The sequence below is a fragment of the Typopeltis vanoorti genome, chromosome 23, assembly GCF_054136105.1.
Source record: "Typopeltis vanoorti isolate ZY-2024b chromosome 23, IOZ_Tvanoo_1.0, whole genome shotgun sequence".
Taxonomy (NCBI): Eukaryota; Metazoa; Arthropoda; class Arachnida; order Uropygi; family Thelyphonidae; genus Typopeltis; species Typopeltis vanoorti.
Window position 1 is genome coordinate 14,574,596 of NC_143571.1, and position 17,477 is coordinate 14,592,072.

The 17,477-nt window shown below is 35.7% G+C and overlaps 1 protein-coding gene across 2 annotated transcripts in view; it reads left to right on the forward strand.

Moving 5' to 3' along the window:
- The window catches only part of LOC150093639 (thioredoxin domain-containing protein), a 115,022-nt gene extending 100,105 nt beyond the window's left edge, over nt 1-14,917 (forward strand). For both annotated transcript variants that reach the window (XM_090412834.1, XM_090412833.1), the window contains exon 8: nt 14,800-14,917. In XM_090412834.1, the coding sequence (XP_090268960.1) occupies nt 14,800-14,901 (102 nt within the window). In that variant the 3' untranslated portion in view covers nt 14,902-14,917. The remainder of the gene's footprint in view (nt 1-14,799) is intronic.
- Nucleotides 14,918-17,477: the final 2,560 nt, after the last annotated feature.

Here is a 17,477-nt window from a genome sequence, read left to right on the forward strand (position 1 = left end):
TTTTTTGAAGCTTTAGAAAAAACAACTGACACAATGAAAAATGAAAAGTTGGTCCTTGTTGGGGATCTAAATAGCAGAGTAGGAAATGATTGTGAGACATACAAAAAATATTTTGGGAAAATTTGGAGAAAAGAGCAAAGCTAATAATAATGGCAAATATCTGTTGGATTTCTGCTCAGGACATGGACTGGTTTTTATGTTGGACACCATGTTCCAACATAAAAATGTGCAAAAATTCACATGGAAAAGAAGAAGCAAGGAATAAGAAAAGTCTCATTGACTATGTTATTGTTGATAGTGATGTTTTCTCCCTGGTGCAGGACACCAGAGTGCACAGCGGATTTGAAATTGGAAGTGATCACTATTTAGTCTTGAGCAGGATAAAATTGAATTTCATATTGAAAAGAATAACATGTAAGAAAGTTTTAAAGCGAATAAAAGTTGAGCAGCTCTCAGATGTGAACTGTAGACTAAAATACAGAAAGATTATTGAAAAGAAAATGAAAGAGTTTGAGAACAGGATCCAAACCTTGGAGATTCAGTGGCAAGCCTTGAAGAACGCACTGATTGATTCAGCTAGAGAGGTATGGTGGACACAGGAAGTTAAAGAGGCAGTGAAGGAAAAGAAGAAAGCATATCAAAAGTTCCTGGCAAATAAGTCAACTTGTGCTCTTAGAGAATACAGAGACACATGTAAGAAAGCTAAACACTGTGTAAAACTAGCTAAACAAAAGTCATGGGAGGACTTTGCAAGAATATTGAAAATAAATATCAAGAAGGTGGCAAAATATTCTGGAGGTTGTTGAATAAGCTTAGATATGGAGGAAAGAGTGCTGTAAAAGGAGTTAGAAATGATAAAGGTGACATGAAAACGGGAGATAAAGATATCCTTGAAGTATGGAGTAATTACTTTGCAAAAACTGCTAAATGAAACAAGCAGTAATGACAGCACAGTGATAAAAAACACTGCCCGGGCATGTAGTCAGGAATACATATCCATGCTTGAAATAGAAAAAGCCATCAAAGGCTTGAAATATGGAAAGGCAGCAGGACTAGATGATATTCGACCAGAAATGCTGAAGTATGGTGGTATAAGAGTCTTACAGTGGCTGCACTGCATAGTTCAGAAAGCCTGGACAGAGGGACGAATTCCCGATGATTGGAGTGGAGCTCTCATAGTACCCATATATAAAAAGGGAAATAAAACTGAATGTAAGAATTACAGAGGTAGTTCCCTACTGAGTGTTCCTGGCAAGATCTATGCAAGTATACTTGAAAAACGGTTGAGAAGAATTGTGGAAGAAAAGCTTGGTGAAGAACAAGCTGGATTCAGGCCAAATAGAGGCTGTCAGGATCAGATCTTCACTTTACGACAAATAGTCGAGAAAGCATGGGAATATAACAAAGATCTGTATTTAAGTTTTGTCGATTTGGAAAAGGCATATGACAAGGTGCCAAGAGAGAAGCTATTCAATACGCTGCAGTTATATGGTGTCAATGGGGCATTATATCAAGCAATACTTAGTCTGTATTTGAGTTGTTAGTCAGCAGTTAGAATTGAAGGAAGTACAGGAAAATGGTTTAATGTTAAATCTGGTGTGAGACAAGGATGTACATTATCCCCTCTGTTATTCATTATCTATATGGATCACATTATGAAGGAAAGTGGTATTAGACATGATATCAAAATTGGAGATGTTAATGTCAGCTCTTTGCTTTATGCGGACGATGCTATACTTCCAAATAAATCTGCTACAAATTTGCAAGATTCCCTGACTAAATTGAATAACTGTCGTAATAGATATGGTATGAAGGTCAGCATTAAAAAGACAAAGACACTGAAAATAGGTAGAATTGTTGAAAATGTCAACTGTGTTGTGAACGGGGAACCTGTGGAACAAGTAAAACATTTCAGCTACTTAGGCACGATTTTTAGTGAAGATGGTAAATTAAATATAGAAATAGACAACAGAATCAGCAAAGCTGGTATGGTGGGAAGTCAATTGAATAAATTCATTTGGAATAAGAGAGAAATTAGTCGGAACACTAAATTAGCTGTATACAAGACAGTGTTCAAACCAGTTTTAACTTATGGAACTGAGAGCTGGGTCAGAAGTAAAACACTTGACCAAAGACTAGAGACCACAGATATTTGACTTCTGAGAAAGATTAGAAGCCTGAACAGATGGCATCAATGGCAATATCATATTAAGGATATTAGGAAAGAACTTGACATTGTCAGCATCCAGGAATGCGTTAGAAGAGCTAATCTCAGGTGGTATGGTCACTTAAACAGAATGGGCGAAGAAAGATATAGCAAAAAAGTGTTCTTTGCCAGGTTTGCAGCAAAACGAGCCAGAGGAAGACCAAGATATAGGTGGATTGATACGGTACAAAGTGGCTTAGACGATAGAAATATAAGATCTGATAATGTTGGAGACTTGACAAGTAACGGACTGATTTGGAGGAAAATTGTAGAGAGGAAGTTAGTAATGATGTAATTTTTTTCATGTAGTACTATCATATCCTGTACACCCCTTGAGGGTACATGGCAGGAATTTGATGATGATGATGATTTTTGTATGCAGTAGGATGAGAGGAAGAGAAATGCAAATAATTTCCAATTTTTGTGGTGTCTATTTTAATGTTTATGCAATGATCTGATTTTGTTAGTTTCAAATTTAAAAAGTTTATGGATTATTATTTCTCATATTCCATAGAGAATGGTAATCTGTGGCTTAAGGTGTTCAAAGAGTCAAATAGCTTGTGTGGTATCCTCATTACTAGTACATCATTGAAACGGGAAGAGAGGGATCTTCCTACAGACCAAAACATTAGCTGACTGCTGATGTTTCGGTCTGTAATAAGACCAAAAACCTGTTTGTAAATATTTTCATTATGTTAAAAAAAAATCCTGAAGTTTTATTAATTAGTAATAAAAATTTATTGGTGTTTTGATCATAAATTTCACATTTCTTAAATAATCGTTTTATTAGTTGAGAGACAAATTTTGATAAAGGGGACTATTGTGTGTTTTTATGAGATTATTGGGAATATGGGATAGCATGGTTTATATATCTTTCATCTATATATAAATCACCTATATCATCTTCCCACCAAAAATAGTGGGAAGATGATATAGGAAATCTCTCTGTTTTTTTTTCCCTTTTAAATGGTATATTTATCTTATTCGTTGAGCTGATGCGTTTCAGTTTGTTTTATAATATTGGGAGCAAGGTCCACTATAATTAATTTCTATGATGTTGTAATCGTTGATGGCATCTAAGATTTTATGGTGATAATCAGGTGTTTTTTTTTTATGATAGTAATGCTCCCTTAATGAGCTCTGCTGATAATGTTAGTTATTTTTTTAACTTCTTTTTTGGAATTATTTTGCTATTAATGAACTGTTTGCCTTTTTTGAAAAACATCTTGATCAGTTTCTAATTTAGTTTTGGCATCAATAATGTATTATTTTCTGGAAAAATCTGTAGAGGATAGAGTAGAGAAATCATATAGTGGATAGATTTATAACCAAAATAAATTCTTGTTTGCAATTGGAATGAAGGCAGGGGAGCAATAGATTTGTTACGTTATCTGATTTTATTTTATTTTATTTTTTATTATGATGCCTTTCCATTATATATAGGAATTACTGTTAATTAATGACTAGAAAAAAATTTGCATTCTTTTGGGCTTAGGCATTTGAAGCAATTTTTATTCTTACAAATATAGTTATGTCTGTTATTTAGAATTTGTTTTATGAGACATCTAGAGGTATGTTATTAGCAGATTCTGTTGTAAGTTAGGATGTTATTACTGTGAAAACTGTGGCGAATTTTGATATAATATAAAAGGCAATTTTTAAAAAAAATTGTATATGTAATTTCTGTCTCATTAAGTCATCATCAAATTCCTGGAATGTGCTCTCAGAGGTGTACATTATATTTTGATAGCACTACATGAAAAAATTACATCATTACTAACTTCTGATTGACATTTTTACTCCATATTAATCTCTTATTTGTCAAGACAAATTAATTTGTTATATTATCACTACTAAGGCACTTTTTACTATATCAATCCATCTAGATTGTGCCTTGGTCTTTTTCCAGCCAACTGTCAAAGAACACTTGTTTTGCTACTCTTTCCTCTCCCATTTCTATTTAAGTGATCATACCACCTGAGATTAGTTTAGCTAGCACATTCCTGAATGCTGAATTCCTGAATGACAACTTCTATCCTAATATTAATACTCATTTTTAATATGCTACTGCCATTGATGCCATCTATTCACTATTATTAAGTTCCTTATTAAATAATAAAAAAAATAAGATAATCTTTGATGTAACTAATATGAGGAGAATTTTACAACTATGGCAATCTTTACTTTCAAGAATTTTCAGATATGCTTTCTATTCAGTATTTTTTAGTTCTAATAAAAAATTTTAATTAGTAAATAAATGATTTCTAGCCTTACAGGTTGGTTATGGAGCAGTTCCATTTACACAGGCTTTGGCTATTACATATTGTCATCAGGTGATTAGAGCTATGTGAAATCAGATTTCAAAAATCAAAATGATGGCAGGTTAAATCCTACTGTGCATGGATGTTTATTATTGATTGTAGTTGAGAAATGAATTTTATCACCTTGTGTTGAGACCACTGACCCACTTATTGGAGGTGTGAAGTGGCTAGAGAAAGTTCCATGTTTAGTTTCCTAACCAGGTAAAAAAAAGTACGAAAAAATATCACATTAATAAAAATATTTTAAAAAAATTCCATAGCTCACCCACAGTACAGATGTATTATAGGTTTATAAAAGCTTTCATGGGTGGAAGCCAGATAAACTATATCATTAAAAAAAAATTGTCCAAGAATTTTGAATTTTTGTTTATCATTGAAATAGAAAAAAATCTTTTATATAAATTAATTAGAGCATAATAACAAAACAGTGATTGTATTATTATATTAATGTTTTAAATTTATCAGAGAGGATGGTAAAAAATGAATTCATAGCCCATAGTTAACATCGACATTCAGCAGTCTTTAAAAAAACCATGCCGATTGTTTTGATGATTGCTAGTTTTCTCTTATTGCATTTGTTCATATAATTATGAAATCATAGTGCATGCACAAATATCTTCTTTGGCACATACATTATTGAGATTAAGTTCAAAATCACTTATTCTTAAAAATAAATCTTAAAAAGAGATCCCAGTTTACATCCTAGGCCCCCAACAATTGCCCACAGAGGGTATGCCCCACATAGTTCTAGTTTTTATCCATGTGTTTCATTTAGTTCTAAGTTGCCTTTGTGTATGTGTCATTACAAGTCTCATTGTAGTCCCTGATGATGTCTCAGTGACCAAAACAAAATATTGGAAGAATTAAGCATTAACACACAGAGAGAGAGAGAGACTATATAGTTTTTGTAGAATTCTTTTCATCATCAGGACTGTGTGTATATAGAGGTTTGTAAACCACCATGATTGATACATTTGCAGGATGGGATTTGTATGTTTGATTGATTGTCTCTTTAGTTGGGAGATGAATTACATCTCTATCTTGTTATTTAGCAACTTGAAACCAAGAAAGGATCTTACCTGACCTTTCTTTAGTACAACAGCTAACTTGTGGTGCTTTGAATCTTCTCCTGAGTAAACTAGCTGACTGTCTTGTGTTCAGATAGTAGGAGGGTTTCCATAGGAGAAAATAGTTGAACTACTGAGTGATTGTTTTCCAAGGTCTTTAACCTAGCTGAAATAGAGATACCATTTCACAAGGTTTAGGATATTGCAAAATCTTGATGAAAGTATGACATTGGAAATAGATCCAACATTAGCAAAATTTCAAAAATGTACAAGTGAAATGGAAGTGCCTTGACCTATCTTAGTCTCAACACAAGCAGATTGAATATATACAGGGTGTTCGGGATAAATTTGACAGTTTCGTAAGGAAAAAGAAAATCTTCTTTGTATCTATTAAATTTAATGAATTGACAAAAAAACATTACAGGCAGAGTTAATTACAATACTATCAACAAGATTTACTCAAAATAACCACCATTAGCATCGATCACAGCTTCAATTCTGCTTCGGAACCTCGAACAAGCTGATGCTACAGTCTCCCTGGGAAGGGCCGCAAAAACTGTTTTAATTTTATCCATTAACTGGGCTTTTGTATTACTGGAAGTGCGATTGGCGTCTTTTTCAACTGCGCCCCATACAAAATAATCCATGGGGTTAAGGTCTGGGGAGTTTGGAGGCCAAACATTTGGACTGGTGAAGTCGTAGAAATTTTCAGACAACCATTTTTGACTTTTCCCAGAGGTGTGGCAAGGGGCCGAATCCTGCTGCCATACATACGGCCTACCATTGGCTACCCTTGTTATCCAGGGCTTGACTACAGTTAGCAACTCCACGAACAAAGCCCGAATTCCAATGCCAGGGTTCTTCAACACCTGTTCCTGCAGATTTGCGAGGAATTCTGCTGTACGAACGCAATCAGATCGTCTGCTAGGGATCTTTCTTCTTGCTACATCCTCGTAGTCACCATTGCAAGTCTCTAGTTCATGCCTGATTGTTTTTACTGTATTCAGGGAGCATTGGGCAGCAGTCGTAATATCCTTATTTTGATGGCGGGCACGAATCATCATGATACAAGTTATTCTCTTCCATGATTCAGGTGGGTTCCAGCTATCCATCCTTTCTGACATCTTGTATATGAATGAAGAAGGGTCCAAACTTTTAAATGAAGAGAAGTGTGTGTTAATACATGTAACTTACGGAAAAATATAATTAATTATAAATATGTCAAATTTATCCCGAACACCCTGTATATAAATTCCTATCAAAAATGAAATCTTTTTGTGATTGTTATTTTTGGAAACAGACATTTCTCATTTATGAAAAATACATTAAAAATTATGAGGAAAATGTACTAAAAAAAAACAAATAACAACTGTTATCTAATAAAAGACGCTTCCATATCCAAGGCATCTATACAAATTTTTAATGATCTACCTCATCACTTAAAGACATCAAAACCCTGATCTGCTTTTCCTAATCAAACCCAAGATGGCATCTCCATGACTGCAGTCCATCTCAGGTACATCTTGTATAATGAATTCTACAAAAAAGGAAGAACACATGCTTTTGTTAAATCAGACATCCTTTGCCAAAGGATATCCAACCTAGAATCCTCACTTTTTAATTTTCTCTAGCTCAGGATTTCCTTATTCATTTTGACTTTCATTTACTACCTTTATCTCTTTCTTAATTCAGACGACTAAGCTGCCCTGTGACTAGGAAGTTTAGAAAGATAATCTAGGAAGATTATATTCATAGGAGACTTTAGCCCTTTCTAATTTCATAGAATTAAGCCAGAAGGGAAGTTGAATCATTTGCCATCATGACTGACAGCAAATGATTCAACCTACCAACCAAAACCAGATATTTCTCATCCAACACTTTTGGACCTTTTCCTATGCTCTCCCTCCAAATACACTATAAATCTGTTCTCATCTTGGCAGCTTCAACCATAATCTTATATCTCATTTCCTACAGATTGATCTCCTATACTGGATAACAAAATTCATCTTCCACCTTTTATGGTTCCCACCCATGCAAGGTTATTAGTAAACATATAGTATATTTCGTATGGTGTGTATGCTTTGATTTTTTTCCCCATTTTTATTGATTTTATATATATATATAATATAAATTTTTTTTTGTTGTAATTTTTTTATTTATATTCACATAGTCTGGAAACCCTGCTCTAGAGACCAAACATGGAACCTTTTCAAGCTACTTCAGGTCTCCAATAAGCAGGGTGGTGGTCCCACTCCAGGTGATGAAATTCATCATTCCAACTAAAGACAATCGCAAACATCATAGTTATGGAATTCATAAGCATTTACTAATGAACACTTGAATCACATACACAAAATTTGTACTAATAACATAACTTAGTAATTCCCTGTATATGATTACCATCCTGATTGGCAGGGATATTTTGTCATGTCATACCATCATTTTTTATTTTGGTTTAACCAATAAGAATACAATTGGTCGGTTAAATCCCAAATTGCCAGCCCATCCTCGTTCGTTCAGTAACTCAGTAGATACCCAACAGGGTGCACTACGAGAAGGTGAGGATTGGACATTAAGTCAGAAGCCCTGGTCAGTTCTCTGCATTCCTTTCAAGGCTATGTGGAGGTCTCCTCTCAGTTATACAGCTTTTGACTGCCATTCAAGAAGATTAGCCTCGTATTTTGTGTTGAATACGATGGCTACTCCTTCTTTTCCTTGATTGTCATTGCCTGAATATAACATTTTGTATTTATTGCTCAGAAAGATCTCACCAGTTTTTGTCTTTTTTGTTTCAGTCACCCCTATTATGTCGATCATCATCATCATCATCAAATTCCTGCCATGTACCCTCAAGGGGTGTACAGGATATGACAGTACTACATGAAAAAATTACATCATTACTAACTTCCTATCTACAATTTTCCTCCAAATCAGTCTGTTACTTGTCAAGACTCCAACATTATCAGATCTTATATTTCTATCGTCTAAGGCACTTTGTACCGTATCAATCCACCTATATCTAGGTCTTCCTCTGGGTCGTTTTCCTGCCAACCTGGCAGAGAATACTTGTTTTGCTAATCTTTCCTCTCCCATTCTATTTAAGTGACCATACCATCTGAGATTAGCTCTGCTAACGCATTCCTGGATGCTGACAATGTCAAGTTCTTTCCTAATATCCTCATTTTTAATATGATATTGCCATTGATGCCATCTGTTCACGCCTCTAATCTTTCTCAGGACTCTCATATCTGCGGTCTCTAGTCTTTGGTCAAGTGTTTTACTTCTGACCCAGCTCTCAGATCCATAAGTTAAAATTGGTTTGAACACAGTCTTGTATACAGCTAATTTAGTGTTCCGACTAATTTCTTTCTTATTCCATATGAATTTATTCAATTGACTTCCCACGATACCAGCTTTGCTGATTCTGTTGTCTATTTCTATATTTAGTTTACCATCTTCAGTAAAAATTGTGCCTAAGTAGCTGAAATGTTTTACTTGTTCCACAGGTTCTCCATTCACAACACAGTTGACATTTTCAATGATTCTGCCTATTTTCATTGTCTTTGTCTTTTTATTGCTGACCTTCATACCATATCTATTACAACAGCTATTCAATTTAGTCAGAGAATCTTGCAGACTTGTAGCGGATTTATTTAGAAGTATAACATCATCCGCATAAAGCAAAGAGCTGACATTAACATCTCCAATTTTGATATCAGGTTTAATACCACATTCCTTCATAATGTGATCCATATAGATAATAAATAACAGAGGGGATAATGTACATCCTTGTCTCACACCAGATTTAACATTAAACCATCTTCCTGTACTTCCTTCAATTCTAACTGCTGACTCACAACTCAAATAAAGACTAAGTATTGCTTGATATAATGCCCCATTGACACCATATAATTGCAGCGTATTGAATAGCTTCTCTCTTGGCACCTTGTCATATGCCTTTTCCAAATCGACAAAACTTAAATACAGATCTTTGTTATATTCCCATGCTTTCTCTACTATTTGTCGTAAAGTGAAGATCTGATCCTGACAGCCTCTATTTGGCCTGAATCCAGCTTGTTCTTCACCAAGCTTTTCTTCCACAATTCTTCTCAACCGTTTCTCAAGTATACTTGCATAGATCTTGCCAGGAACACTCAGTAGGGAAATACCTCTGTAATTCTCACATTCAGTTTTATTTCCCTTTTTATATATGGGTACTATGAGAGCTCTACTCCAATCATCGGGAATTCGTCCCTCTGTCCAGGCTTTCTGAACTATGCAGTGCAGCCACTGTAAGACTCTTATACCACCATACTTCAGCATTTCTGGTCGAATATCATCTACTCCTGCTGCCTTTCCACATTTCAAGCCTTTGATGGCTTTTTCTACTTCAAGTATGGATATGTATTCCTGACTGCATGCCTGGTCAGTGTTTTTTATCACAGTGCTGTCATCACTGCTTGTTTCATTTAGCAGTTTTTCAAAGTAATTACTCCATACTTCAAGGATATCTTTTTCTCCTGTTTTCATTTCACCTTTATCATCTCTAATTCCTTTTACAGCACTCTTTCCTCCATTCCTAAGCTTCTTCAACAACCTCCAGAATATTTTGCCACCTTCTTGATATTTATTTTCTATATTCTTGCCAAAGTCCTCCCATGACTTTTGTTTAGCTAGTTTTACACACTGTTTAGCTTTCTTACATTTGTCTCTGTATTCTGTAAGAGTAAAAGCTGACTTATTTGCCAGGAACTTTTGATATGCTTTCTTCTTTTCCTTCACTGCCTCTTTAACTTCCTGTGTCCACCAGGGAGTTCTGATTTTTTTATCCTTGCACACAACCTCACCACATGCCTCTCTGGCAGAATCAATCAATGTTTCCTTCAGAGTTTGCCACTGAATCTCCAAGGTTTGATTCCTGTTCTCAAACTCTTTCATTTTCTTTTCAATAATATTTCTGTATTTTAGTCTACAGTTCACATCTGAGAGCTGCTCAACTTTTATTCGCTTTAAAACTTTCTTACATGTTATTCTTTTCAATATGAAATTCAATTTTATCCTGCTCAAGACTAAATAGTGATCACTTCCAATTTCAAATCCTCTGTACACTCTGGTGTCCTGCACCAGGGAGAAAACATCACTATCAACAATAACATAGTCAATGAGACTTTTCTTATTCCTAGCCTCTTCTCTCCATGTGAATTTGTGCACATTTTTATGTTGGAACATGGTGTTAGTAATAACCAGTCCATGTCCTGAGCAGAAATCCAACAGATATTTGCCATTATTATTAGCTTTGCTCTTTTCTCCAAATTTTCCCAAAATATTTTTGTATGTCTCACAATCATTTCCTACTCTACTATTTAGATCCCCAACAAGGACCAACTTTTCTTTTTTCATTGTGTCAGTTGCTTTTTCTAAAGCCTCAAAAAATTCCTCCACTTCTACCTTAGTGGAACCTTCTGTGGGACCATAGGCACAAATAAGTCTCATTGTCCAGTTCCCCATTCTCATATTTGCCCACATTACTCTACTTGAGACTGACTGCCATTCAAGAAGATTAGCCACGTATTTTGTCTTGAATACTATGGCTACTCCTTCTTTTCCTTGATTGTCATTGCCTGAATATAACATTTTGTATTTATTGCTCAGAAAGATCTCACCAGTTTTGGTCTTTTTTGTTTCAGTCACCCCTATTATATCGATCTGGTACTTATCTAATTCCTCAGCTAGCTCCATTTCTTTGCCATTCAGGCTTCTTACATTGATAGTACCGATCTTTAACTCTGGTGATGTTGAGTTGGGGTTTGTTTTCAGATTTGTTCCAGTAGCTGACTTTTCGCTGTTCGCCCTGGTTCCCTGGCGAAAACAACGGGGGCCTTGTTTAACCGGGCGACGCCCCAGCCGGCATGAAATTTTGTCAAGTTGTACCATCATTTTTTATTTTGGTTTAACCAATAAGAATACAATTTGGTCGGCTAAATCCCAAATTGCTAGCCCATCCTCGTTCGTTCAGTATCAAAGTAGATACCCAACAGGGTGCACCACGAGAAGGTGAGGATTGGACATTAGGTCAGAAGCCCTGGTCGGTTCTCCGCATTCCTTTAAAGGCTATGTGGAGGTCTCCTCTCAGTTATACAGCTTTGACCCTTAAGCACCCCTATTATGTCGATCTGGTACTTATATAATTCCTGAGCTAGCTCCATTTCTTTGCCATTCAGGCTTCTTATGTTGATAGTACCGATCTTTAACTCTAGTGATGTTGAGTTGGGTAAGGTAGAAGTGGAGGAATTTTTTGAGGCTTTAGAAAAAGCAACTGACACAATGAAAAAGGAAACATTGGTCCTTGTAGGGGATCTAAATAGAAGAGAAGGAAAGGATTGTGAGACATACAAAAATAATTTGGGAAAATTTGGAGAAAAAAGCAAACCTAATAATAATGGCAAATATCTGTTGGATTTCTGCTCAGGACATGGACTGGTTATTACTAACACCATGTTCCAACATAAAAATGTGCACATATTCACACATGGAGAGAAGAGGCAAGGAATAAGAAAAGTCTCATTGACTATGTTATTGTTGATAGTGATGTTTTCTCCCTTGTGCAGGACACCACAGTATACAGAGGATTTGAAATTGGAAGTGATCAATATTTAGTCTTCAGCAGAATAAAAATTGAATTTCATATTGAAAAGAATAACATGTAAGAAAGTTTTAAAGTGAATAAAAGTTGAGCAGCTCTCAGATATTAACTGTAGACTAAAGTACACAAACATTATTGAAGAAAAAATGAAAGAGTTTGAAAACAGGAATCAAACAAATCTATATGGATCATATTATGAAGGAATGTGGTATTAAACCTGATATCAAAATTGGAGATGTTAATGTCAGCTCTTTGCTTTATGCGGATGATGTTATACTTCTAAATAAATCCGCTACAAGTCTGCAAGATTCTCTGACTAAATTGAATAGCTGTTGTAATAGATATGGTATGAAGGTCAGCAATACAAAGACAATGAAAATAGGCAGAATCATTGAAAATGTCAACTGTGTTGTGAATGGAGAACCTGTGGAACATGTAAAACATTTCAGCTACTTAGGCACGATTTTTACTGAAGATGGTAAATTAAATATAGAAACAGACAACAGAATCAGCAAAGCTGGTATGGTAGGAAGTCAATTGAATAAATCCATATGGAATAAGAGAGAAATTAGTCAGAACACTAAATTAGCTGTATACAAGACAGTGTTCAAACCAGTTTTAACTTATGGATCTGAGAGCTGGGTCAGAAGTAAAACACTTGACCAAAGACTAGAGACCACAGATATGAGAGTCCTGTGAAAGATTTTAGGTGTGGACAGATGGCATCAATGGCAATATCATATTAAAAACGAGGATATTAGGAAAGAACTTGACATTGTCAACATCCAGGAATGCGTTAGTAGAGCTAATCTCAGGTGGTATGGTCACTTGAACAGAATGGGCAAAGAAAGATTAGCAAAACAAGTGTTCTCTGCCAGGTTGGCAGCAAAACAACTCAGAGGAAGACCAAGATATAGGTGGATTGATACTGTACAAAGTGCCTTAGACGATAGAAATATAAGATCTGATAATGTTGGAGTTTTGACAAGTAACAGACTGATTTGGAGGAAAATTGTAGATAGGAAGTTAGTAATGATGTAATTTTTTTCATGTAGTACTCTCATATCCCGTACACCCCTTGAGGGTACATGGCAGGAATTTGATGATGATGATTGGCTGGGATAGCATTGCCACTCTCCAGTCACTCCTTTTTCACTGCAGATATTCATAAACGCCCATGCCTGCATGGGCGTTTATGAATGTCTTCAGTAGTGTAAATAAGTTATCATCTCCCTTGGCAATTTCATGGCTATGGCTCATTTTAAGTGTGATAGTTTTGATAACTGTTAAATTATCATGTCATGTACTTTTCTGACACTAGAGCCTTACAACTGCCCAAATGCCATAGCTTTCCTACACCTCTGAATTAGTATTATCATTATTAGACCACCATGGAATCAATGACTTATCACTGGAAGTCATTCATTACACAAACATCATAGTTATGCACACACACGCACAGCTCATCATACCATGACTTGAATGCAGTCACTGTCTCTGCACTTGCTACACTTCCAGGCATTGCATTTCAACCAACCACAACTCTATTCAAGAAACCCACTCTTCACTCCTTTGGTTGCACCCTTCTTATTCAGCTTCCAGGAATGGCCTCATGTTCTCTCCCTATCTCCACTCATTCTATGAAAAATCTGATTCACATTAATCTAGTAATAACCCCTTACCAACTTATGTCTCGATTAGGTCTCCCTTGTCCTTATATGCATTAGACTGTGCAATTTGCATTCCTTCAATCTTCTTTCATACTCTACATTCCATAGACCAGAAACCACCTTAGTCAATTCTCTCTGAACCTATTCCAAGATCTTTTCATCGTTTTGAAAACCCACTTATCAAACTTGTGTGTAACAGTGGAATCATGACATTCTTACTCCTAAATGTCAGTGTTTTCTGCATCATTTCCATAATGTGCTGTGTTGTCCTCACAGTTTTAGCAAAATGTCCCCAAAATTTCAGATCCTTATCCACCAATACCCCAGATCCCTCATCTCACCCACCTCCTCTAAGATATCCTCCACTAATCTTATACTCTGCATCCCATCTGTGCTTCCCAAACTTTAAATCTAACACTTTGTGATGTTGAACTGGTAGTCTTATTCAGAAAGTCTATTCAAGGCTACAACATCCATTGCACTTCTCCCAACTTTTCATCAACTACAGAACGTTGTTTATCATTCAAGCCCTTCCTAATATCATTTACATACAAATTAAACAGCAATAGACCCAAAACAGACTATTGCGGCTCACCACTGGTGGCTTTCCTCTTGTGTGATATTGCTCCCCCAGGTGATAAATGAATTTCATTAGGCAGAGCAAGAACCACCAATTTGCTTATTGGAAGTTGGAATTAGAAAAATTTCCATGTTTAGAGCAGGTTTTCAGATACTGATATATAATAGGGTTACAACCTGTCAAGGATGGGAGTCCCATTAAAAAAAAAAAAAAAAAAAAAAATCTGTGTGTGTGTAGTTAGTGCATATTAATTTTTTTACTCATGTGATAATCCAATTCAGTTACACTTAATCTTTATTTCTTTTTTTCCAGGAACACAAATTTGTCACCTTGACAAGTGCCATCACTGCAGCAGCTATAATAGCAGTTTTAATCTTAAAAAATATAAGAAAACAAAATGTGAAAACAGATTAAAATTTTCAGTACTTTGTATGATTGTCAGTTTGCTTCTATATATATATATATATATATATATATATATATATATATAAAATGTGTTTACTTGTTTTTTCTTATATAGGGAGCATCTTTAATTTTAGCTGCCTTTTAACTATCACAACAGAGCAAGTTACAAACAAGTTACAGTTTCGAAAACGAACTTGAAGTACCAAAAGTTATTTTTAACTTCATAAGATACTATTTTAAGGATAACAGTAGCATGATAACAGGACCATTGAACTATTACAACTTATTTGTAATATGGTTAAATTGGTTGCATGGATTTTTCCCCATAATTCTTCAGCTATATGGCGGTTGTTGCATTTGTGATTCAGCCGAATCAATGCTTGGAATGTGGACGAGGATTTTCTGTAGAACTGGGGGCGGGGGGGGGCGGAGATGAAGGTTTTTATCATTTGGACCAGATGAGTAGAAGCAATAGTCAGACCAAGGAAGGGAGGAGGAGTAGAAATTCCAGAGGTAATCTCGGTTGGTCCCTTTGTATTAGAGGATGTGGGTTTGTGATTTGTGGAACAGCATTCTGTCTGTCAAATGGTAGTCTCCTTACCATAATGTTTCCGCATTATGGGATATTGAAGGATTTGATGTGGTCAACAGCCTCCATATACATGAATAGATTAGTCATGAAGATACTTTACCAAACATTGCTTGCTTACACTTCTTTAACAACTATTAAATCCAGTTTTATTCTTCTAACTGTAAAATCATTTTGAAAATATGCAAGAATTACCTTTTAAAATTATTGATAGCCTTGGGTCTGCTATCTGTGATTGGCATAGGGGAAAGTAGCTCTCCTTTAGTCTTCAAAAGTTGGTTAGGGCCTACTCCCTTTGTTGGTGAATAAAAGATGTCATCAATGTTTTTCTTTTTAAATGGTGGTATTATGATTACACATGATTAGAATGTAATTTGATGTGGGGGGGGGAATTAAAGAGGCGAAAGACTTTTGAGCAGGCAGGACTCTCCAGAATACTGGGACAATGCACTTCAATAAAGGGAGTAGTTGCTTGGGGGGTGGGGGGGGAGATTACACTTCCCAGGGGACTCACTGCTGGAGGGCACACATCCAGTGCCCAATTCCCCCCCCCCCCCCCCCCCCCACACACACATTTGTACACTATGCCATCTATTGTCAACTAATAGTAAAAATTTTTTGCCTGTAAATTTGGTATGTGTCTTCTGGTTGATTTGTCTATATGTAGCAGGATGAAAAACTTCAATTTCCAGAAGGAAAAATCCCTATCTTTATTAAAGTTCCTCCTAAGCTGTGTGCACACGTGTACATGCACACTGGTCAAAAAAAGGAGTTCACATTCCTAGTAACTTCATGCACAAAAACTTTTTTTTTTTGCTTCAGAATTTCTACTTTACAGTGATTAATTTTTGAATATATTATAACAACCAATTATATGATAAATCATACTTGTCACTTATTTTATTTAGTAATTTCTCAAGTGTCTCTCTCTCCACTCTAGTATTATTCTAACCCATTCCACCTTAATACACTCTAATTAGTTACTTTTAGCCTGTACCATGTGGGCAAACTGATGCTGACATCAGCAAGTTGCACAGGCATATTTGTTTAGAGTGTCTACCTTCTGGACAGTACAGTCACATGCTCATGCAAACGGCATAGCTAAACAAAAAAAAAAAAAAAAAAAAAGGACATACAAGATCTTTAAAAAAAAAAAAAACGGTGCCACCACCTTTTTTTAAAGTTTTCAGGTGTATCAAGTTAAGAGTTTGTATCCTGTGACTTTTGCTGTGGTGAGCACTGGCTACTGCACACAGTGAGTCTGAGCCTATATAATAACGATTCCTCATCATATTCAGGTCTTTTGTTGTTGTCTCATCCTTTGAAGAGTCTTAGATATTTCCATGTGCTCCTTGAACTGCTTTGGCTACGTCAATGATTTTGTTCGTATAGAGATGTTGTTCAGGATTAGGGTCTATTGCTTGCAAGGCTGCTGTAATTGCTGGACAGGTAAAAATGTGAGTGGGTGTCAGTTCAGTATCAGGGCAGTTATTGCAGCTTCTATATGTTCTTGCAGAGTCTTGCTATCATGGTGGAGGTCTTTCTGTCAACATTGATTTTGGGAATTTGGTGGTGTATCCCTGATTTTAGTGGAATTAGTTTAGATTTTGCTAGTGCATTAGCATCAGCAAGAGTTATCATGTCAGTTTCTTGGTTGAGCTCTCTGGCCTCTTTTGCTAATTTATCAACTGCCTCATTGTAATCAATGTCTACGTGAGCAGGAATCCATTGTAAAATGCATCTTTTTCACAAACACTTTAGTTGGTTTAAGGATGTCTCGTGTGAGCGTGGTATTGCTATTTTTGATTGCCTCCATAGTTGATCTTGAATCACTGTAAATTATAATTCGCTCTGATTATTGAGATGATGATAATTTTAAGTAGACTTTGAGTGCTTTATTTATTGCATAGAGTTCGCTGATAAAATTGGAAGCAATTCTCCCAGATTCAACTTTTATTAAAAGTTTTTCACTTTTGGGAGTAGAAAGAGAGCACCA